Below are 25,577 nucleotides of genomic sequence, written 5' to 3' on the forward strand. Positions count from 1 at the left end.
CTTAGATAATTGAGATATTTCATAAATGAAAATTAATTTCTTCCTTCTAAATTGTCTAGCTGCCTATAGGATCTTCTGAATTATTCTTCATACTGAATTAGTGTTTTGTAAATGATAAAGTATCAGTGATAGTCATTAATGCTTTTATATCTTCTTTTGGATAATTACATTCCTGGGATTTGTTAATTCTGAACATTATACACTGTAAAAGTAAGAAGCTGTCCTTAATAGACTTGTTTTTTAAAAATTAGATCCACAACACAAAAATTTGTTATGCAGTTTTGGATTTCAAATCTTTAATTTTTATTTATTTTAAAACTAGGACCCCTACAGAAAAGCAGGCATTTAGGAAAGAAAGCCTGTTGGTGCTGGACTGTAATCCACTCCCCATTTCCTCCCCTGCCTGGTTGTTAACTCTGTCACCCCTCTTCTAGTTCCTAGGTTCGAAATTAGATGGGAACTTGGGGATAGTGTCTGGGACTGTTAGAGGGGAGCATCTCTGTATAAAGACTAAATTTCCCCCAAAAAAAGTTTCTAAAAGAATTTAGGTTTATAACTTAGTGAGTTCATTTACAAATGTTTTGATATTTGTTATTTTCTAGTAATCTAACTCACTATTTCTTCTTTCTACATAGTTCTCACAATACCTCCATGAAAATGCGTCCTATGTCCGCCCTCTTGAGGAAGGAATGCTTCATTTATTTGAAAGTATTACTGAGGATACTGTGACTGTCCTGGTAATTTTCTTCTTTTTTATTCCTAGAAGGGGGAGCTCTTCTTTATCAAATAACATTGTTAACCTTAAAATTGTTTTTCTTTTCTAGGAGACAACTGTGAAATTGAAAACTTTCTCAGAGCATTTAACCTCTTACATATGTTTTCTTAGGAAGATTCTTCCTTATCAGTTAAAAAGGTACTTAACCTCTCAAGGCCAGGGAGCTTGGGGAATTGTGGGTGTCACCTGACCTGCACTGGAATTAATAAAATAGTGATATATGTCTCTTGTGATCTGCTTGACATTTCTGTAGCACAACCAATTTGGACTCTTGTGAAAAAGGAAAACAATGCTTAAGCAGTGTAAACTTTTATTTAAGAAAATTGCCCATTAGCTAGGTTGGTTTTAGTTATGTACAGTGGTTACTACTATAAATACATAATGCTATGTGAATCAGTATTTTCAATGATTGTGAATGACACATTTATTGAAAGAAATACTTCAGCTTGGGATGTTTATTATCCTTTGGCAGTAAACGTCTAGGTGGGAATTACAAAAGTTAACTTCTACATTTGGATCTATAATTCTTAGGTTTCTTTGAAATGGTACATTCTTATTTTTATTATTAGTCATTTATTTAAGCTATAAAATAAAAACTTCATCCACTGTTGCGCTCATAGGATATGTCATTTAGTAATCTTAAATATTCCATCCTAAATATTTCTAGGAAGGTAAGAGAAAATAATTTATGTAACTAGAAGTTTGATATACTGCTTGAAAGTTTTGATACTTTTGATTTAGAACTACCAAGATGCCTAGTTCTTCTAAATCTTTTCATCCTAAGATTTAGCCTTGAGAAAAAAATCAAAGAATAATACAGCTGGAACATAAGAGAAATAAGAACATACATGTATTATAGTATATTGCAAAATAAGGTTTAGAAAATATGTAAATGAATTACAGATATTAAAAATATACAAGTAATTATGGTTTGTAAGCCCTTATGAAGCTAAAGTAGTAGGATTTAACATTTCAAAAATATGAAATTTGGGTCAGGCCTGGTTAGTACTTAGATGGGAGACCATTTAGGAATACCAGGTGCTGTAGGCATTAAAAAAAATGAAATTTTATTATTAAAAAAGTAATATGTGTTAAGTGCCATCTTATTTCCTAATTCTAACCTTATAAGGTATTTCAGTAACTGTATTCTTTGACTTACACGTATGACAGAATTTTAGGAATCAGGAAATTTTGACTTAATATTTACAAATAATAGTTTCTTTCAGATCCTTACATGTTATGGTTCAGTATAATTAAAGTTTTTTTTAAAAAAAAATTGATTCTAGGAGTTTAAATAACAGTAAATCGAATATATGTATCTTATTGATTTGGCTTATGTTTAAGAAGAATCTGTTTAAGAACCATCATAAAGTGATATTTACTACTTGAAACAGTTATGTATTTTTTTTCTATATTTTTTCACTATTGCATTTTTAAAAAATACTGGATAAGTCCTTTCTTGATCTAAGTTATCTATTCTGGAATGATGTTCTATCCCATCTGCTTTTTGCCCAGCCTCATCAGGTATTCATGTTTTTTGGTAGTTTTTTGGTCATTGGTTTGAATACCACTCTAATTGACAAGATGACATGTTCTTTAGTAGTAGATGGGCTTAGTATTGAATGAAGCTGTCTGCTATAAAGAGAGTAGAAGACAAGAATTGGCAAGGTGAAGGAAATGGATATGATTATCATTCTCGTGTTAATAACTCCTCTAGCTGTGTGTAAAAAGCATTTTACTTGATTACCTGCACATTTTAGAAACTCTTTTTAAGAGTCCACATGGTTTTTTTTAACCTTATAATTAAGTTTTCCATAGTAATTATATCAAAATGAAAACAATATGATGTATTTTATGAATGTTAACCATTTACTTTTAGATTTGAGTCTACAGATTGTTTTTCTCCGATCTGTATGGCTTTGGCAATTTAATATACTAAAAAGAGTTCTTAATGATTTTCTTTGCTAGTTCCTATTTAATTAATTCTCTTAGGAATTCAGTTCATGAAATATTTTTATCCTGAAAATATTTTTAAAGGAAGCATTTTCGTGCTATTTTCAGGATGAAAATCTTTTTTTCATTTAGTCCTCTGTTACTCCATTGACATTTGCACCAAGCTGGTAGGTGTATATATCATGGTATAAAAAATGGAACCTTATAAATTAGATAATTTTTTTATAAAGTCTCTATTAGGATAGATAGTTGTTTTGAGAATTTAGATTTATTTAAAATAGCTAATTGAAAATTATTCAGAATACTAACTTTAAAAATATCTGCCCATTCCTAGTTTAGAAGAAGAATGTGAATCTTCTCTTTGTACATCTGCATTAAGAGCCAGGAATCTAGAGCTGTCGCAGGACATGAAAAAGATGACAGCTGTGTTTGAGAAGCTGCAGACTTATGTCAGCCTTCTCGCCTTGCCAAGTAAGTGTGTTTGTCGCTCTTGGTTCAGCTTGAAGAACTTAAAAGAGTATAAGCGGCTGGAGAAGGGAGGTGGTTTAGCTTGACTGAGTGAGAGGAGCTTCGGATCTGGAGTCAGAAAAGCTCAAATTCAAATCCTCCAGCCCTTTACACATTTATGAACTTGGGCAAATCACCTTACTTTTCAGCACCTCTTTTCTCATTAATAAAATAGAGGCAAATGTGATTATTAAATTAAGAATGTACACTATTAGGCATTGAAGATATGCAGTGAATTTTAGTTCCATTTCTTTCTTTCCTCTTTTTAAATGGAAATGGGCCATGCAAAAGAATTTGTAGAAACTTTCCAACAAGTAGCATAGGGGAGGTATAATAGTAAAAATACCATGTGTTTCCCTTTGGTCTAATTTGAAAAGAATATTTTCAGGTAATTAAATGGACCTCAGTTTAAATAAAGTTTTTAAAAAATTTGTGATTTTTCTGGTGCAGTGATTTGTAGTTTTTTATAAGAGCTTTAATGTCATATAATTAACATATCATACTACCTACCCCTTAAAGTGTACAATTTCTAGTATAGTCAAAGCTACATACACTGTTACAACAGTCAATATTTTCATTATCTCAAGAAGAAACCCTATATACTTTAGCTGTCACCCTCTTATTTCCCCTTTTTGCCCCTCCCTAGCACTAAGCAACAATAAGATCTACTTTCTTTCTATAGATTTGCCAATTTGAAACATCTTATATCAATAGAATCATATGTATGGTCATTTTGTGACTTTTCTTTCACTTACAATGTTTTCAAGATTCATGCATGTTGTAGCATATATTACCATTTCATTCTTATTGCAGAATAATATTACATGGATATACTGTGTATTTATTTACTCATCAGTTGATGGATATTTGAATTGTTTATATCCTTTGGCTCTTACGAATAATGATGTTATGGACATTTGTGAGCAAGTTTTTGAGTGGACATATCTTTTCACTTCTCTTGAATATAAAGCTGGGAGTGGAATTGTTGGGTTTATGGTAACTCTGTGTTTAACTGTTGGTAGAACTGCCAGATTGTTTTCCAAGGTGGCTATACCAATTTACAGTCTCACCAACAGTGTTCGAGTTCTCTACATCCTTACCAACAGTCATTATCATCTGACTTTTTAATTTTAATCACCTAATGTTATCTGATTTTTTGAAGAGATATCTCATTGTGGTTTTGATTTACAGTTCCCTGATATCTAATGATATCAGGCATCTTTTCATGTCCTTACTGACCATTTTTATGTATTCTGTTGAGGCATGTCTATCAGATCTATTCTCCATTTTTTTCAGTTGGGTTATTTATCTTATTATTGAGGTGTATGAGTTCTTTATGTATTCTAGATACAAGTCCCTTATTAGATATGTAATTTGCAAAATTTCTTCCATTTAGTGGGCTATTTTTTCATTTTCTTGATGAAGCACTAAAGTTTAGTTTTAATAAATTCAATTTATCTTCTGTTGTTTATACCTTTGGTGTCATATTTAAGAATCCATTGTCACATCTAAGGTTATGAAGACTTAACCCTTATGTTTTCTTCAAAGGGTTTTATAGTTTTAGCCCTTACATTTAGGTCTTTGATTCATTTAGAATTAATTTTTGTATATGGTGTGAGTTAAGGGTACAGCTCATCTTTTGCATATGGCTATCCAGTTATCTCAGCACCGTTCATTAAAAAGACTGTTCTTTCCCTATCGAATGGTCTTGGGACCCTTGTTAAGACTCACTTGACCATAGATATATGGATTTATTTCTGCTCTATTCCATTGATCTATATATCTATCCTATGCCAGTCTTGATGACTGTTGCTTTGTAGTAAGTTTTGAGATCAGAAAGTGAGAGGAGTCCTACTTTGTTGTTCTTTTTCAAGGTTGTTTTCACTGTTGTAGGCCCCTTACAATTCCATATAAATTTTAGAATCAGCTTGTCACTTTCTTCAAAGAAGTCAGCTGGAATTCTAATGTGAATTGCATTGAATATGTAGATCACTTTGGGGAGTTTTGTGGGTTACATGTGTCTTCCAGAAAGATATGTTCCCCAGTACCTGTGTGTGTGCCCTTATTTGGAAATAGGATCTCTGCAGATGTAATCAAGTTAAGACAGGGTCTTACTGGTTTAGGGAGAGCCCTACCTATGACTGTTGTCCTTGAAGACAGAGATCTAGGGGAGGAAGCCATGTGAAAACAGAAGCAGGGATTGGAGTTATGCCGCCACAAGCCAGGGAATACATGGATCCAACAGAAGCTGGAAGAGAAAGAATGATTCCTCTCTAGAGCCTTCAGAGGGAGTATGACACTGTCAGATTTTATTTCAGACTGCTGGCCTCATAGAAATGTGAGAGAATAAATTTCTGTAGTTTCAAGCTACTCTATTTGTGGTATTTGGTTACAGCAACTCTGAGAAACTAATATGGGAGTATTGCCATCTTTATAATGTTAAGTTTTTTGATCTGTGAACATGATGTGTTTTTCCAATTATGTAGGTCTTTAATTTTTTCAAACATTATTTTGTAGTTCTCAGAGTATAAGTTTTACACCGTGATGTTGCTTCTCATTGGGTTCATATTTGGGCATGTGCATAGTCACATGGCAGTGGTGTTTACAGTGGTTTTGACAGGGCTCTCCTTCATTGTCTCCTTCCCTAATTAAACCCAGATTTAAGCTCCACTAATTACTGGTTGATGATGCTCTTGTCTTCAACAATGCCTTAGGGGCAAAACTTGTTCCACAGACTGATTGAATTAAATTTGGGCTCCTTTATAGGTATAGTTATTTATAAATGTAGCATGTGCCTAGCAGGTATAGTTTTTGAGATTTGTTCTGACCCCAGTAGGGGTCTTCTTTGCTGTTTCTTTCTCTGGTTCTCTCTAGTAAACCAACCAGCCTACAGTGTAGCTTATATCTTTAATGACTCTTCTAATATTCTCTTAATTGCTTTCACCACAAGCTTCATCATTTTTTAGAGCACCCTTAGGCTTGAACATCTCCATACTCTGTTGTGAATTAAGTCAATTTCTTTAGGAAGAGATTCAGAGTTTTTCTGTTTTAAGGCCTGCTTACCACTCGGGCTAAATCTCTGAGCCATGGTTCTGGTGTTGGGGTAGGGACAGTGATTTACTTCTCTCAGAGTGACACCCCTGCATTAGTAGCTGAGCACTCTGTGGAGAAGGGAGGGCAGCAGCTCCAGGTCTCCTTGGCTTGCCTCTTTCAGCGTGGAACTTCTGTGATGAGCAGGGCATGGATGATCAGGTCCCCAGATTCTCAACAGCACTGTGCCCAGGTAGAGCCTCTACTTCATGAGTCGGGGCTAGATGAAAGAAGGGAACTCGCATCTCAGTCATGCTTTTCCAGAACTTAGCCTCAGCAATAGGTACCTGAGATGAGAAAGGAAGCCATCCAGCTGGGAATTAGGGGAGAGGGACTCCTGTGGTTCTGTCTGTATTAGTTTGAAATGGGACTTCTAGCTTATGAGCTGGTGGGGAAGGGAGGGAGGGAGTGGGTTCAAACACCACAGACACTCTGTTCTTACTGAATTATTATAGCTTTTCTTGAGTAAATGTTTTCTCGTTTGCTGTATGTTCTTAGGACCATTTCCAGAGTTTTAAATGGTCGCTTTAAAGTAATTTTCACATAGGTGTTAGAGAGTGGATCTATGGAGCTACTCATGCTGTCATGCCAGAAGTGGAAGTCTGTGATGTGTGAATAATAGTGATTTTAGTGATGTTTATCAAAAAATAATGAGTAGGGAAAGAATAAAATGAGAAATGTGTTATATAATAACAAGGTGAAAATTCATAAAGACTTTAATTTCCAAAAGAACCATGAAAAATATCATCCCACTTAGCAATTTAATTTTGATTCTTAACTTAAAAATATTTGTGGACATGGGGATGCAAATCAGTTAGATATGTGTATATTTATCACCATTATATTTGAATGTGCCTGCAATGATTTTAAGAGCCATTATTTTCAACATATCACGGGCAATCTTCATTCCCTCTCTTCCCAAATGTAGAGAGAGAAGGTGGGCTGTCAGTTTTTCAGACACAGTCTTCTGGGGAAATGCTTAGGTTTGTGATTTTGGTTTCCTAGGTACGGAGCCAGATGGACTGCTTCGGACAAACTACAGTACTGTCTTAACAAATGTTGGTGCTGCTCTGCATGGATTTCATGATGTCATGAAAGGTAAGGCTTGTAAAAGAACATAAATAAGCTTAAAACCTTCATCCCACTTTCTCAGATCTGCCTGAATAAGATTTAAACAAATACTGCCAAGGCTAATAGACCCCAGCTAAAGGCTTAGTAGCATTTGGCTTATGTTGAAGTATATAGCTTACTGCCTTCTGCTTTTCCCATCTGCTTCATTTCTGAAGGTAAAAAAAGTATTGAAGAGAAACCCTTGTGCACAGTACTTTAACCAAAAATACATTATGCTGACTTAAGGCAGGTGTGTGAATTTTATTAAACCAGACATGCTATTCAGAGGCATTTAGCAAAAATACATTGCACTTGGTAGAGGCCAAGCATGAAAGAATTGAGGAAAGCAGGGTTTAAAGTTCTCAGAAAGAATGCACTAACTTTCCACCAACCTGTGCATTTTTATGTGTAAAGTGCCCATTTTAAGCCTTAAGAGTTGAAGGTCTGTTTTTAAGCTTTGTTCAGTTTTTAGTTGCCTGTGCTTCTAAGACCATTGTCTGCTGAAGGGTGTTTCATATGCTTTGGAGCATGTGATTCTGAGTCCTGAAAAGTTTTAATCTATAGCTCTGCAGAGCTCTGCTTCTTTCTTTTCATTTCGAGGTAGGGGAAGAAGGAGGGGGCTGCAGCAGTTAATTAAGGACTACTGGAAATAGCCCAGGGTCTAGATTATTCATTGGAATGTTTAGTTAACAGTTAGTGACCAATTGCTAGTTTCACAGAAAATAATTTTTAAAAACTTAAAACTGTGTGAGGTAGCATGTATAAGATAAGTATGTTTGGGGGCCTTCTATGGAATGTCATGTAACTTGTGGCACTGGGAATTATTCTTAGTCTCAGCAGTATTATCCCTACCTCCTTACCATTCAGTCTGGAGAATGATCTTTCCTGTGGCTTGTTTTTAATTATAAGGAACTTTAAAAGTCATTCTACCTTTGGAGCTAGCCCTGGTGGCAGGAATCACAGCTTGAATAGACAGTCTTGGTGGCAGGGGACGATAGTAACAATCTTGCAGAACATAGTCTGGTCTGTAGAAGACTTAAGGAATTGGTTCCTTTTTCCTGTGAAGCTTTTAGTTTGGGGAGCACATGCTTAGCTATAGTTCTTTATTCCAGAATTTTACTTAACCTATAACTAGGCCATTGAAACCACAAGTGGCTCTGTGGCTACAGGTTTTTTAATTTTGTTTTCTAAATTTTCCTATGTTGATATCATGATATGTTTCTGCTAGTGGTTTGCACCACCATTCCTATAAAGGAGAGGCTAGAGCAATGGAGGGTAGCTATTCAATGAGAGGGGTCTTAAAGCTTTGTTTACATTACAAAAATCTTTTTATTTTTATTCCTATTTTAATTAATCTACAATATACAAGGTTTTCCAAGGATGCCTTTGTTCATACATTACATAAGATTGAAAAGATGCCAAGTGGTCCAAATCAAACACTGTTACTGTTATTATTTAGCATGAACTGATGGAGATTATGGGAAGTTTAGAGGCTTCCTAAGCCCCATTTGTGCCTCCACTTGTTTCTGTCATTAAAGATGAACATAATATAAATAGAGAATATTGAGAAACATGAAGGTTGGTTGGCAAGATTATGGGGTCCTGTTGCTAGGTTTACATTTCAAATCTCTTTACCTTGCTTGGAAGACTTGTGTATCTCATGAAAACTCAGAGTGAGCATTAACTGGCATTAACAGAAGAATCTTTGTGTTTAAGAGAACTCTTGTTTCAAACCTCTTCCCTTCCTGCTCTGCCCTGAATGATGGCTTGATCTCAGTTGGAAGGCAGGCAGGCAGGCAGGCAAGGCAGGCTGGTTTCAGTATAAAAAGAAAGATAGAAATTTATAAAAATGTGTATTCTACATGGATTTAAAATAGGAGTGAATTAATTTTTTAACAAGGGGCATTCTAGGTGTGAATTGTTGATCTTTAGTCTCAGGTCTAAAACAGATAAACTCATAGGAAACAAAAGAAAAATAAATCTCTGGTCCAGGTCGCACAATTTCTTTGTTCTCTTTGGAGTTAAATTTAGTGTCAAGGAACATCCTAAATAATTAAAATATTTGGACTCAGTAAAGAGTAACCAATTGGATTGGGAGCATTATTATTGTCAGGCTAGCCAACAGAAGCCATGTAAGCGTTCTTAGTATTGTACATCTTTCATAAGCATCTCAATTACTTTCCAATCAACCAAGATTGCCTACCTACCAAGTTGTATTATAGCATCGTACACTTCTTGTAAAATATTGAATAAAACTTTCTTTAGTATATAGAAAGAAAATGTCTGCATTAGGGTTTAGCAAGTTCAGTATACAAAAAAAGTTTAGCAGTTTTTACACTTGGCAATGAAATTTTTATTCACTTGAATATCTTATGAATATATAAAGGGTAATCATTTATTTTTAAAAATATATTAGACATAATAGCAATGTACCAATTAGTTGTCCTTTGCTGTGACAACCATACCATGGTAATGTAAGATGTTAACAATAGGGAGAACTGGGTGTAGGGTATACAGAAACTTTCTGTAACTTTTCTATAAATCTAAAACTATATGAAATTAAAAGTTTATATGTGTATATACATATAAAATACATGAATAAAACAATTCTCTAGTTTTAAAATTTTAGTATAAATAATTTTACTCCTAAAACAGTAATTTTATGTCAAAAAAATTATGTCAGGTATCTCAAATACTATTTCTTTGTAAATAGTCTTATTTTTTTTAATTAGCTGTAGTCTAAAATCGACTACATATCTTGATTCTGAATGAATGAAAATCTGTGTACACACCTACTATAAAAGTTAATTTTTATATTGTCTGATTTACTTTCAGCTTTGTTGGTAATGATAATGCTGTTAGAAGTATTCTTTAAAAAATGTAAAGGGAAGTGTATTGTAAACACTTCATTATTTTAAAATATAAATACCCTTCCTTGTAAATCAACATTATCTTAATAATTCTCCTATTTTCCCTTGCTTCCAGGACAAAATAATTCTATTTCTGAGAGACCCGGAAAACCCCAAGCTTAACTATTTGATTAGTTTCACCTACTACAGTTTCTCTTAGCACTTTTATGTCTAAATCTTTCTTCTATGCTTTTCTAACCACAAGCCTTGGTTGTAATATTCTTGGACTGGAGGCAGCAGTATGTGAAGGCAGACATTGGAGTATCCAATCCTTACTTGTCTGTGCAACATTTCTCATTGTTAGTTAGAGTGTGTACTAGCAAACTAGCTAAGGTCCAGTAGGGATTATGGGACAACGTGCTTTTGTTGCTGTCCTGTTCCGGCAGGATAAATTCTCATTTGTGCCTGCTGGACTATCAAATCAGGGTTTTTAACTGGTAAATACTGGTCAGGCTCATTTACCAACACTACACTAGGGGAGAGTGTTGAATTTGAGTAGGGAGAGTTGGATCCAAAGGCTGGTGGCTGTAACAGAGATAGCAGGATGGTATTAAAAGACCCTCACTTTTCTCTGTTCTGTCCATGTGGATTTGTGACCTAATTGTTATTCAGCACAGTCTTGATATATGGGATCATTTGTTTGTGAAATTTATTTTGTAAATTTGTAAGAGTAGATATGAGAAGTTAATGGGCTAGTTATCTGTATTCCGCTTGTATATAGGTAGTAATGAGCTTTGATTTGTTTGCTTTTATAGATATTTCCAAACATTATAGTCAGAAAGCTACAATAGAGCATGAACTTCCAACAGCAACACAGAAGCTCATAACAACAAATGATTGTATCCTGTCATCAGTAGTGGCATTAACAAGTGGAGCAGGAAAGGTAATTTTTCTTTGGTTTATATTGACATTAAATTCAATTCTTAAATATGCTCCTTTCCCCCTCACCCCCTTAAATGACATAGGAAAGTTGATCTGTGAAGGATTTTGGAATATCAGGCTTTTTTGTAAAATAAAGTTGTCTCCTTTTCCTTCTCCCTGCTCAGTATTTAAAACAATATGGTAGTTAACTGTTAAGCATTTGTGATGAGTAAATACATCACTCACTATGTTTTAATGAGATATTTGATAATTTGAAGATTCTAGATGGTCTCAGTATTGATCCTGTATATATCAAAGGTCTGGTATTTAACAATTGGGATACATAAAAAGAAAAAAAATCTGTTGTTAATATTTTGGTTTTTTTCTTTCCAAGTTTTTTATTTGTATTTTGGTAACACTTGTGGTAAATCTACCACCATGGTTTTGTATCATAAGTACTTTTAAAGTGACTTCAACATGTATTTTTTTCATTGAACTCAATATTAGATAATGACCATATGGATCATTAAGTACTTAATTGTTATTATAAAATGACCAAAGTGCAGTTTCTTTAAAACTCATTCTATCTTGGATATATATCCAAGCAGAAGTTTCAGCAGAAGTTACATTCTAACAATGCATGTTCATGTAGCTGCCATCAACTCCTTTAGAGATTAAGATGTCTGTGAGAAGTACCTACATGTATACAACTAAAAGGACTGTATTCAGAACTATCTTAGTCCATTTATTTTAACAGACTCCATCCACATCATTTCTCAAGGAGATGCTAATCTCTATCTATGTTTATATACCATTATTTTTCTGACAGGTTGACCATAATAGAAACATTTTGTCCAGTGATTTAAGTTAATCAGAAATGATCATAGATTATGTCAGATATTTAATGTTATCTTTCCCAAACTCAGACTGGTCTTTATGACAGTTTGCTCTAGTTTGTGGCCATAATTAAATAAAAAATGTTACCTTTAGGTTCTGTCAGCTCTCAGATCTGTGCCCACAGGATTCCTTCTCCAGAACATTAAAGTGCCTCCACTTTAATGCTTTTATTTGCAGGCATGCTGGAAGCTTTCTGAGGATAATTATAACTTTGATTCACTTTTAAAAATTCCAGAGAAAGAGAATGTTGGCATTTTATAGGTGTCTCTGCATTTACCACCTTTTATGAGAAATCTGGAATATTAAATACCTGTATACTCATAACTTATTTTAGACTTGCTTTGCCTTAAACCTTAAAATGTTGTCTCAAGGAAAGATACTAGATCTTCAGTCTGAATTTTTTATACATGGTTTTTAACTAAAGTAGTATCTAAACTGATATAAATTTATGGTTGCTTAATACTTAGCTAATGTGATTTAATTAAAATAAATTTTATTGTTTGTAATTTTAAAAAACCCAGTAGGAAAGTGTAACACACATATTAAAATACATCTGGGAAATGTAGACATAGGAAGAGGAAAGAAAATAAACCTCACTGTATACTACCATGACCTAAATGCAAACACTGGGTATATGATTGTCTATGTCATTTACAAGGAATATATAGCTCGATTTTTTGAATCCTCATTTTCTTGGATACTACCTAACATAGAATTTCATTTGAGAAAGTAAAATATTAATGAAAAATATAACCTTTCAGTCCATCGGTAATTAATTGTCTACTTTTAAAGCAGTTTTTGCCAAGGTAGAATACTCTGTTTCATAAGTCACTTTTTCTTATTTATCAAAATAGAATACTCTTTAAGATACCCAAGACTTTACTTTTTCTGACTAAAAACTTTCTCAGACGTTTTTATTTATACCACCATTTTATAGAATGCTATAGATTCAAAATCATGGCTCAGCAAAATTACAGTCATGGATCTTTGTGGCTGCTTATGTAGATATAATAAATGTTAAATGGAAAATATCAGAGGTCTATTTAATTTTCAGTCTTTTATATTATGTTTGTAATATACAGATTGAGATTTACAGAATTAAATCTAAGTAGAGATTACACATTGAAGATGCCTGTGCCATGTCTTATGTTGGAATATGAAACATTCAAAGTTAAAATGCAAATGGAATGTATAAACCTAAATATATATATATTGAGAGCAGTGGCAGAATTAATGATATTAAGAGCTCATGAGCATCATCTAGGAATATTCTAAATAAATCAGAATCAGTTTTGGTTTTTAGGAAGAACAAAAATTGTCTAGATTAAAACCTGTCAGAAGTCTGGTCTCAATATTTATACCGGTATTATCTTTTCATTATAAATCATTGCCTTTCTCAAATAAATAAATGTGGGCTTTTGGGCAGGTGCTGAAGTTTTATTCCCCTTCTCAGTATCTTTAATTTTGCTTTTAATTTTGAAAGCTATTAGATAAATATTTTAGATATATTATTAGAAAACAAAATCTGTCTTCTTGTCACATTTCATTTAGATTGCGTCTTTCTTCAGCAACAATGTGGACTACTTCGTTGCTTCACTGAGCTATGGGCCTAAGGCAGCAAGTGGATTCATTAGTCCTCTTTCAGCTGAATGCATGCTACAGTTCAAGAAAAAAGCTGCTGCCTATATGAAGACTTTGAGAAAGGTTTGTGAGCTGCTGTTAACATTTAATCTGGAGGAAAAAGCAGGAATAATTCCAGAGAATGGCAAGAGTTTTTCCATAGTTTATATTATTTAGGTTTTACACAAATTTGAGGCACAGGTGCTTGATGAGTGTTGGAGGGCATGGAGGAGGAAGTGACAGAGACCCCAACCTCACCTAATATATGATATGTGCATAGGCCATGTTGGATTCATGTCAGAGTGTTTAGGGTGAGGTAGCCAGGCAGCCAGCACATGTCAAACCTCAGAAAACCTTAAACTTATAGAAACAGAAAATAACTGAAATATATTTATAATTTTTATCTGGATATAGTAAGAATACACAATCATTACAAAATAAAATCAGAAGGTATAACAGTACACGAGAAGACAGTTATGGTCACCCCAAATCCCACCACTCAAAGCTAACTACTCTTAACTTTTAAAATATATTGAGTCTAAAAAAATTTAATGTGTATATGCACTTACACACACAGACACACATGCTATTAAAAGCAGTGTATCTGGATATGTATCTGTTTTTTTCTTCTTAATTCAGTGTGGATATCTTTATATATCAAAAAATATATATCTACGAATATAAATTTCATCTATAGTATTTCATTCTGTAAAGTGTAATATTTCAATTAATCCTTTTCTTATGGACTTCGGGGTGGTTTCCAATTTTTCACTGTTGTTCTTGCATATGCAACTTTGGACATTTGTTTTTACCTTTTTCTCATTTCTTTTTAACTTTTAGTGACACATAATGCATAAATTCATTCTTATTTTACATTAGAACATTACAGGTAAATTAGAATCCCTAATTCTACTTCCTCTCCAGAGGTAACTATAGTTATCAGTCTGGTGTATAACCTTCCAGACTCTTTCGTATTTATATACATCTGTATAAACCTATAGATAATAATACAATATTCAGGATTTTCTTTCTTTTTTCTTTTCTCTCTTTTTAAACCTAAATGCATGTTTTATTGTGCAATTTACTTTTTTTTCATTTAAAATATGTTTTAGAGATCTGCCTATATCTTTATATATGGTGCCTACTACATTCCTTTTAAATACAGCAAAGACTTCTATAATAATGGATGTTCCATGGTTCATTTAGGTCTACCCTTTATTGGTGATCATTTAGGTTGATTCCACTTTTTTGCTGTTATAAGAATACTGCAATGGATAGCTCTGTAAATGCCTCCTTGGGCACATGTGTGAAATACTGAGAAGAGGAATGTTCTGGATCATGCAGTTTGCACATGTTAAGTTTTAATGTTTACTGCCAAATTGCCCTTAAGAGTAGCTACACTATTTTACACTTGCAGCAATGTATAAGGCTACCTATCTCCCTGTATTTGTCTAATTGTTTTTAATTGTATTTTTGAGATTAAATCCTAAAAATAGAATTGCTGGTTAAAGTCTGTGAATGTTGCAAATTTTGACACATTTTTACAGACCAGTTTATAGTTTACCATCAATAGAAGTATAAATTTAACCCAGAAATTTAATATTTGTCCATCTCAGAGATAAGAGGCTTTTTATTATTATTTTGCATTTCTTTGCTTATTATTGAAATTGAACATTCTTTCATAAAGTTATCATTAATATTTATTTTGTTAACTCCTTACAAGTCATTTATCTATTTTTAAATAAATGTTCCTAATTAGGGTTGAGAACACTTTCTATATTAAAGATTTTAATCTTTTATTTATATTAGAAATATTTTTACCTCAGTTCGCTTTAGTAAATTTAAAAATACAAAAATAGAAATCTAAATACTTTTCTAAATTATTAACTGGTTGTTCTTATACCATTTATCCAGGGAATCCTTTCTTGACTTAAAAATGAAATGTTCGTCACAGAATATATTTTTATATGTGCTTTTGTCTGTTTCTAGATTTTCAATCCTGTTCCTTTATTTTTCTATTTTGGTGCAAGTCAATAAAATTTTAGTTAGTGTAGCTTGTAACAAGTTCCCCTTCGTTATTATTATTTTTTAAAAAAAGAAGTTCCTTTTTACATGTATTAAAGGAAATAGTATATGTTGGCATACATCTGAATTTTTTATCAAATCTCATTTAGCATTCTTATTTGTGTGTGTAGGATCAGGAGGATGATAAGATCTTTTTCTTTAATTCTTATCATGCTTTTTCCACAGCCCCTCTCGGAGTCTGTGCCTTATGAAGAAGCACTGGCAAACCGTCGAATCCTTCTCAGCTCTACTGAAAGTCGAGAAGGCCTTGCACAACAGGTATGGCACCTGAAAAATCATGGTTTTTGTTAAAGAGCACAAATGTCAAACCGCCTGGAAAAGGATTTTAACATACTGTAGGGTGATTTAAAAGGCTATATAAGTAAACATGTAAGATTAGTTAATTGTTTAATGTACCATAAGCACCATAAGCATAATTCATTGAAAAACACTTGTTGGTACTCTAAATAAGTCCTCTTGAGTCAGTTTTTGTTATAATTGCAGTAAAGTAATATCAACACACATGGGCCACAATGATTAATTCTTTAGGTACTCTATTTAAATGTCTGAAATGACAAAAAAAGGGGTGGGGTTAGAGACTCAATGAGTTATTTTCGTTCTTAATGAAATGTTAAGGAATGAAAAATTTTCAGTATTCAGTTGGTTGAATTTGGGGTCAAATGGAGGTAAGAGGTACTGTCTTTTTCATAAGTTGGTACAACTTTACACTAGTTTAGTTTTTGTTAGAGATTTATTCACTTTAACACTGGCTTGCTTTTAGTTTTGGAAATGTTTATTTTACAGAGAACAGAAATTCATCTCAGACAATATTTTGTCTGTTGACCTTGTTTTCATTGGACACATATCACTTATCTTTTCAACATTAGTGTGCTATGATATTGGAATTAAAACATTTATTCACAGGATAATTCCTGAAAAACAATTCCTCAGACAGAGCATAAAATGTGGAATACTTAAAGCATTTATTTTGGAATTTCTTCTTATTTTATGTGAGAAAAACAAGGCTCAAAGAAATGAAGCAACTTACCCAAAGTAGCTAGTGACAGAATTGTCTGACTTCAAAGCTGTTGCTTTTCCTACTCTGCCATTGCAGGCTAGTCTGATAAGCACTCTGGTTCTCACTTCCTTCTTCTCTAAAGTGAGGATATTATCTCCCTTCCAGGGTCTTGTTAAGGATAAATTGAGCCAATGGGAGGCAATGCGATAGTGAAAAGAATCAGATATGTGAGCCAGACACATGGGGTCCCAAACCCTGGCTCTGTCATTTGCTAGCTTAGCAGATGATTGAGCCGCTCGGAGCTTTGGTTCTCCTCTTTAAGAAATGAGAGCTGTAGGACTTTTAGGAAGTCTTCTTGGAATAACAGGAGGATAGTATTGTGAACAGTGCCTGGTACTTACTTAGTTTTTGCTCAACCATGATCGTTGATAAAGCATTTAGAATTCACTATAAAATTTTATTTTTATGTAGTTCTCAAGCTTTTTTTTTTTGCCCTGAGAATTAGATTTTTAACTTCTTACTGAAGTATAACATACTTAAAAGTCTACAAATCATTAATATATATCCCAATGAATTCTTATAAGTAAACACACTAATATAACCAGCACCTAGATATAATTAAAAAAATTTTTTTTTATTTCTTTATGTAAGTTATACCTTTAAAAAATTGCTAGGACCCCAGAAGCCTTCCTCATGCCCTTTTCCCATTACTATTTTCCTCTCCCCATTACTATTCTCCTCTCCCCTAAAGATCACCATTATCTTGCACTCTAATATCATAAATTAGTTTTGTTGCCTGATGTGAACTTTTTATAAAATGAGATTATGCAGTATGTACTCTTTCAGGTTTGGCTTCTTTCATTCAACATTATATTTGTAATATTCATCATTTGTGTTATATGTAGTTGTAATCTGTCCATTTTCCCTGCTGTTCAGTATCGTGTGAATATACATAATTTATCCATCCTCACTGCTTATGAGTATTTGGGTAGTTTTAAGTGTTTGGCTATCATAATACTGCTATGAACATTCTTATACATATTTTTTGGTAAACATGCATGCATTTCTATTGGGTATATACCTAGAAGGGGAATTGCTAGGTCACAGAGCATGATATATGTTCAGTTTGAAAAGATCTGGCCTAACAGTTTTTTAATGTTTGTTCTAAATTTCACTCCTCTCAGCACCATACATAGTTAAAATTGTTCCATAAACATGCCCACATTTATATTTTCTATCTTTTCAATTTTAGTCATTTGGGTGGTTTTAAGTTGCTTCTTCATGATAAATAGTGACTTTGAGTACTTTCTTTTTTATGTTTATAGTCTCGTTCAAGTGCCTGCTCAAGCCTTTTTAGTTTTTTGTTTATCGTTTTTCTCTATTGGATTGTCTGTCTTGTTCTATTGATATATAGAAGTGCTTTATATGTTCCGGATATTAGTCCTCTATTAGATACATGCTTCTTCTGTTTTGTGGCTTTCCTTGTTACTCTCTTCATGATGCCTTTTGATGCATAAAGATTTTCGATTTTACTATATAGTTTAGTTTCTTAATTTATGGTAGTACTTTTTGTATCTTGTTGAAGAAATCTTTCCCTATACCAGGGTTAAGCCTTTTGTTTTCACCTCGGTGAGGTAGTTTTGATTTATAGTTATAAAGTATTTTTTTTTGGCCACTAAGTTTTATCTGCATTATCCTCTAAGGTGCAGAACTCTCTGTTGCTTTCAAGGTTCAGCAGAGTTTGGAGAAGATCTCTAAACTGGAGCAGGAAAAAGAACATTGGATGTTGGAAGCACAATTAGCCAAAATCAAGCTGGAGAAAGAAAACCAGCGAATTACAGATAAACTAAAGAGTACAAGTAGTGGACAGGTAGTTGGGCTGGCCCAGGAAAATGCTTCTGTGGTGAACGCTGCAGGTCAGGAAGAAGCCTCAGCTAAGGCTGTGCAGGAGCCAGTTCACGGCACCAATCTGGTAAGTGCCATCTTTTTTTAATGTTAATCGGTAAGGAGCTAACATAGTGTTCAGTGTTAACCATTAAATTATACATCAATTTATAACAGGAATAGTCCACGTGCTCTAGAAGAAGCAGGATGCCTCCTTCGAAAAGCATCTCCATTAAATTCCCTTTGATTTTGCATGAGACTTCCCCACAGTGAGGGCTGTATTCCTAGAAAAGAGATAGTAAGTCAAATTTAAGATGATTCTGTTTCTCCATAGACACGTTATTATATTTCTGACCGAGGGCTAAATGCCTAGCTCTTTATTGAAATGACCACAAATACAATTTTAAACCAATTATATAGTATATTCTTAGATTCTGTAAGCTTTATGACATACATTTAATACTGAGACCCATCAGGCCTATTATATTTCATAAAGTAGTATACTGACAAGTTATCTTGCAACTTTATGTTTCTTACCTTATATTTAATTCCAGTGATTTAGAAAGTGAAGAAATATCTCTATCGGAGTTAAAGAATTCAAAGTTACTTTGAGAGAAGTTTAGTAATTATAATATTCTGCCCACTTTAAAAAAAATTAGAAAATCTAAGGGAAAAAAAAAAAAACCCTTGTAATTAGAAGGGTCTCATTAGGTGTATTTTTACAAGCATTTCTCAAGGAGTTTGAGAGCCTTGGCACTTCTAATAGGCCTTGTTCCAAGGTGTGTGTCTGTACCCCTGCAGCTCACTAGTGTTATTGAAGAAGTCGTGGTCCTCTTCAGAATTACCTTGCATCTGATTCAGAGCATACCTGAAGGTGAAATATGCAAACCAACTTTTACTTTCAAAATGTATACAGACCTCACCTTAGCAGTGTCAGAAACTTGAATTATTGTTAATTTTCCTAGGTGTTACTATTATTTAGGAGAATATATTAATGGGGGGAAGATAAATGCCAAAGTGCTTAGGGTAAAGTATTATAAAGTCTGCAGTTTACTTTCAGGTTGTTCAGAATGCATATACACACACAGATAAATAAGGCAAATGTTAGCAAGATGTTAATTATTGAATACAGATGGTTGATTTACAGATGTTTTTTATACCTTTTCCCCCAACTTTCTGTATGTCTGAGAAGTTTCATAATAAAATATTAAGGGAGAAAAAATTAAAACATTTTTAAAAGCAAAAAACATAAACCAGACTTCTCACAGTTTTGACTTGAATGGACACCATGCTCACAGGACGATCCTATAGTGAACCCAGTACAGAATGACGTAGGATCACAGCAAAAGTATCTGGAGGGCTCTCCTAAATAAACATTACGTTGGGGAGGCCATCACAGAAAAGGTAACATGAGTGTGTTTAGAAAATAAGCAGGAGGCCATGGCAGGAGAAGAGTATTCCAGGACGAGAGAAAGGTCTCTCCATGGATTTCTCCTTGCTTTTGCCCATGGTAGATTCTTGGCAAAATGACCTGGAGACATTAGAGATAAAAAGAGATGACGTTTTCTGTCTTCCTTGATGTTTCCACTTTTCAGCCTTTATTTTTTATCCCCTCTCATTTAAGGTACAGTTGAGATGCCACATTTGCAACATTTTCCATGAAACCCCAGGTTTAGCTATTATCTTTAGATGGTCAGGATTAGAGACTCCAAAATATGGTCAGCCTCCTTTCATTTTTCATGGTCTAGTTTATATAATGGAATTTATTCCCCTCCCTTAGATGTTATCAATCTAATGGAATCAGAGCTTAGATAGACATCTATATAGAGAAACTGTGTGTTTTTCCACATTCTCAAACTATAGCTGAGGAGTGAGAGGGTGGGGAGGCAGAATAGATGCCAATTGTAGTCATATCTGGATATATAAAACTAAATGATTGGCGTGTTACTGTAAACAGTTTTTAACTGAAAGAGAAAGACTAATTGCTACTCCTGCTCTGTGAGTAGAAAATTATGGTTCGTGTGTGTGTGTGTGTGTGTGTGTGTGTGTGTATACACACACACACACAGATATACATATATATATATATATATATATATATATATATATAAAAGCTTTACAAAAGACTCTTTTATAGCTAGGTGGGCATAACATTCATTAACACACATTCAGTTGATAATACTCCTCACTGTTCAGAGTAATACTCTTGAAGATATTATTTAGGATCTGTGAAAACTATTTACTGAGTGTCGTCTTTGATTAACAGAATCCATTGAAATTAAGTTTTCAGTAGTTTTTTTCAGTTATTGTGCTCAAGCACATGCCCTTCCACCTTGAACAATAACCTGAATTCAGTAATCATGACTATTTGTTTTTGAAATCTTAATCCACAAAAGCAAGCTTTAAAAATCTGGCAGCACTTTAATGTGTCTAAAATTATATTTTCATTAATTTAAATCTGAAATTAATACTGATATCACAATAACCTTATATCAAGAATGTATTTCTTCTTTCTCCTTTTGAATTTTCAGCCAGTGTTTGTTTTCTGTTTGGTATGTTCTGTTATTATGGTCACCTGTACATATCTCTTGGCTACTGCTTTAGAAATAGGCATAGAAATGAAGTCATAAGTTGTTTTCTCTCTTCCCAGTTTGTTGGTTATAGTGAACATGGCTAACAGTATCTTGATAGAGGAAATAGTGGTGATCATTATTTATTATTGCCTATGGCAGAAAGAACAAATGTGGTTAACCTATCTGCAGGGACTGCTTCTTTGTAGTAAAGGACAGTCCGGGGGTGATGTAGTACTCTAGGCCCAGTGAGCTTCAAAACCATATGAACCGAGAAGAGAAAATATTACAAATGTTTAAACTATTGTGCTTGAAATGTAAACAGTCTGATCTAAAGAATTTTTTCCCCTATGTTCTAGATTGGGATTTTAACCAGGACATCTGACAATGAGGTAATGTGTACTTGTCATCATGTTGTCTGTTAGTAAATATCTGGCCGCATGTTATTGACAAAGTCCTGTAAAAGTCAGCTTTGTCTAATTGTGTTTCCTGACTACCATTCTAGCAAGTGTGGAACCAGTGTTTTCCCCTTCCATCAGTGGATCCATGTTTCTTTTCTCTCTAGTTCTATTTTGATTGTCACCAGCAAATTATAGCCTGCTTTTGTAATTGCCTCCTTGAATGACTTGAGTTGGAAGTTTGATAAGGTGTAGCTTGAGCTCGGCTCTAAGTTGGCATACTGTGTGAGGCTGAGAGCCGTTGGCCCTCCCAGTAGGCAGGCTGGGAAAACAGGACTTCTCAGGGTCAGCAATCTGTTTGTTAGTTGTTTCCAGCCCTCAAGTGAACAAACCCAGGTCAGATTTGGTTTGTCACATAGGTTTGCACAATTGAGTTTTGAAATATTGTAAGATGTAACTTTATAAATAACCATTGAAAGAACACTGAAGTCATTTAGCTAACCACTCAATATGGCGAGCTGGTAAATACAGTTCAAATAGGTTGGTAAATTCTTTGATTTCTTTTATTGGCCTTATTCTTTAGGTAATTTGAACTTTTGCATATCTTTTGAAACTAAATTCAAGACTTTGTCATTGCTAGATTGACTAGAAGAAATACTAATCCAGGGCAAGTTTCATAAACTATTATAGAAATAGTTTAATTGGTTAGTAGGTTTAAGAGCATTAAAGCTGTTTTAAGATAATTGGGGAAAAGAATGTTTGGATTTTAAAGGTTCCAATAAAGGGTCCCTTTTTCTCTGCCCTCTCCCAATTAGAGGAGGATATTCAGAAGTCAGGCAGATGGAGATTTTGAAAGTCAAGTTTGTGGCTAGTGAAAAAAAAGCCTATGCCTCCAGGGCTTTCCAATGCTTCTCTATTCTCTTGATGTCACAGCTTCCTTCTGAGATAGAAAGGATGCTGAAAAAAGAAATTTGGAATATTTATGTACTTGCCCTCTCTGGTTTTTTTCAAGGGGTAGGAAAACTATAATTTCCCATCAAATTTCAAATGAAAATGTACAAAATAGTGTCCCTTTTTTTCCCCCTGCTAAAGTTATGCTAACCTTTTTTTCCAGAACTGCTTCATCTCACTGGCACTTATTTAGTTATGTATGCTCTCTTTAGGTTCTAGATGTGGAATCTCGTGAAGACTTAATTAAAAACCACTACATGGCAAGGATAGTGGAACTGACGTCTCAACTGCAGCTAGCTGACAGTAAGTCAGTGCATTTTTATGCAGAGGTGAGTGGAGAGTCAATTAGTTTTGATGTTTTTTTCTTAACCTTTTTAGGAATTGGATCACTGTCCTCATCTCTTGCTGTTCACTAGAAGAGAGAAATCAGTGTTTATTCATGTGGTGGGAGTTCATTTTGATTGATCTATATACCAAGAATTCTTTATTTCCATAAATATAGGACTGCTTTGTCATTTCCAAGATACTGAAAGATAACTGAGACATATGTAGCCTTTCTTATAGTCATATAACATATATACTGAAGCATTATTATTACAGATTACATGTTTTAGAGTGTTATAAGCAGGTAACATTCATAGATCAAGGAATTTTTTATAGGAAGCGAAAAAGCAAAATATGCCTGGTTCTTTTTTGTATATCGTTTACCATTTCTAAATAACAGTTTGTAGAAATGAGTTCCTATAAATGATAAAAATCTTTTCAACCTTGAAAAGATATCAAATCTTTTTGTTACATTTTCTTCTTCACTCATTAAATAATTCATTTTCTTAAGAGAATTAGAAAAATACTATGCAAGATAATCAATACAATTCATTGATTAGAAGGTGAGAAAATAAGGATAAAAGTACAGATATCATAGAGTAAGAAACTAATGATAAGATAGAATGGATGTTGCTCAACATATAAGAATACCTGGTAAGGTCTCTGATTTGAAACTTTATATTAAAAGGTCATTTATAGATGTCAGACAGAAAATTACAAAGCTTTAATTGTTAAAGAAATTGAAAAAAAAGATAAATACCCTTTATTGGGACCTGACTGTGATATTCTTCTTTAACTGCAGAGATGGAGAAGTTGATAGGAGGCCAATTGCTAGAAGTGGAGAGCGATTTTGCTTCTTTTTTCCTGCTAAGAATGATGTGCCTAGCTCAGTGTTGTTCACAAGTAATCATTAACATACCTGTTTGATCAATGGATCAATAGTGACAGCTCGTTAGGCTATGGAAAATAGGGAGAACAGCAGATTGGGTGACTTCACACAGAACTGTTAGATTACTTACCATGTGGGCCACAGGGTGAAGTACAAAATCCTGTCTTTATTTGGATCTCTAACTACCTTCTGAGTTAGTGTCCCAGACTTAATTGTCATTTTTGTGAAGACCAGTGCCTTGCAAAACTCTCTTCCTGTTTTTCAGGTTAGTGCTGAGCATACAATTGTTTGATTAATAGAGGAAAGTTGATTTGACTGGCTGAACTTTTCTGAAATGAGTGGGAAATTTTTGAGGCTGTTTCAATTCCAGGAGACTTGCTTATCTTAGTAAATGTCTTCAGCATAATGTAATACAAGGATTTTTAAATTGTCCTAGTTTTTTCTCATGTGTAAACAGGAAGTGGTGACCCCTGTATGACTTTACTGGAATGGTTAGTCTGAGAGTTTGATGTGGACACAGCATTCAAATGTATCAGCAGATCCTTCTTGTCAGTCTCATGGCCTAATCAGAAAGTTTTAGTGATCCTTTTAATGGCACACCCTCTTTGAACAAGAGTGTGGAATAGATTTTTTTCTCCTTCTGTTTCTGGAAAGCCTGGGTTTGATAGCACCCCCCAAAAAAGGAGTTGGGATCTTTAGAGTCTTGCACTCACTTTTTTTTTCCATGTTGCTTAGAGCATAATCTATAAAGTAGGGCTGTAAAGCTTTTGTTGTTCCTATATATAAAGTGGTCTTTAATAAAGGACTTAAAACACAAGAAAAATATCTTAGGAGTCATGTTGCATGGTCAGACGCCACTGATAACATTTGAAATAACTACTTCTCTTTTTGTATAGTGTGAGTATGAATAAATCCTAGGTAAATGTAAAAACTTGTTATGTTATTTTTTTTTGTAATCACTGGTCATTGGACTAGAGCATGGAAAAAAACATCAATGAGCTTGGGATTTTAGAAATTTTTCCATATTAAAACTATGAGAGTGGGGACCACATCATTCTCACGTGTGCTCCAGTATGTGAAATAAGGCCTATAGATGTTCAGCAGATATTTGTGGAAGAAAGGAAGTGGAGTGGGGAGGGAGAGATTGAAGTAAGAAGGGCTTTGGCTTTGGGGATTGTTTTCTGTTTATTTTCTCTGAAGTAAATTTGCTTTTGGGAAATGCTCCCTGGGTTAATAGAATGCATTCTGACTTAACAGTGCCGAGCACTCTCTAAAAGACTGGCCTTGGCTGAAAAGTCTAAGGAGACACTGGCAGAAGAGATGAAAGTAGCCAGTCAGAACATCAGCAGACTTCAGGTAAGTTCACAAGTGTTACCTAAGCAGTTTTCATACTTCTTCACTGAAAGTTCTTGGGCAGTGAGGTCAGCATTTTCTTTCTAAAACAGTGGCATTCGACCTTTGGACATATGTTTTTCTAACCACTTTATTCATAACTAACTCATTTTAAAATAACATCTTATGTCAGGCAAAAAGTGGTTGTATTGTTTGTTTCTCTGACTTGATTTTGATTTGAAATAGTATTGTAGTCAGCATTTCTTTAAATAACGTGTATTTACCCATAGTCCTTTCTCTCTTCTCCTCCTTGTTAATCCCTGTCATTGTGGGCTGTAAGCTTCTTTTGTTCACATTACTTTTATTCTGTTCATTCTCTTTACTATTTCATAAAACTGACCTAAACCAAAAGGTAGGGCTGCAAA

General features: G+C 33.9%; 1 protein-coding gene across 2 annotated transcripts in view; it reads left to right on the forward strand.

The window, feature by feature from the left end:
* The window catches only part of PPP1R21 (protein phosphatase 1 regulatory subunit 21), a 51,794-nt gene that overhangs the window by 22,748 nt on the left and 3,469 nt on the right, over positions 1-25,577 (forward strand). For both annotated transcript variants that reach the window (XM_036224497.1, XM_036224498.1), the window contains 11 exons: positions 636-737; positions 825-913; positions 3,063-3,199; positions 7,331-7,423; positions 11,100-11,227; positions 13,654-13,806; positions 15,973-16,065; positions 18,534-18,776; positions 21,618-21,650; positions 22,820-22,936; positions 25,078-25,176. In XM_036224497.1, the coding sequence (XP_036080390.1) occupies positions 636-737; positions 825-913; positions 3,063-3,199; positions 7,331-7,423; positions 11,100-11,227; positions 13,654-13,806; positions 15,973-16,065; positions 18,534-18,776; positions 21,618-21,650; positions 22,820-22,936; positions 25,078-25,176 (1,287 nt within the window). The remainder of the gene's footprint in view (positions 1-635; positions 738-824; positions 914-3,062; positions 3,200-7,330; positions 7,424-11,099; positions 11,228-13,653; positions 13,807-15,972; positions 16,066-18,533; positions 18,777-21,617; positions 21,651-22,819; positions 22,937-25,077; positions 25,177-25,577) is intronic.

The sequence above is a fragment of the Rousettus aegyptiacus genome, unplaced genomic scaffold (genome assembly GCF_014176215.1).
Source record: "Rousettus aegyptiacus isolate mRouAeg1 unplaced genomic scaffold, mRouAeg1.p scaffold_m13_p_7, whole genome shotgun sequence".
Classification (NCBI taxonomy): Eukaryota; Metazoa; Chordata; class Mammalia; order Chiroptera; family Pteropodidae; genus Rousettus; species Rousettus aegyptiacus.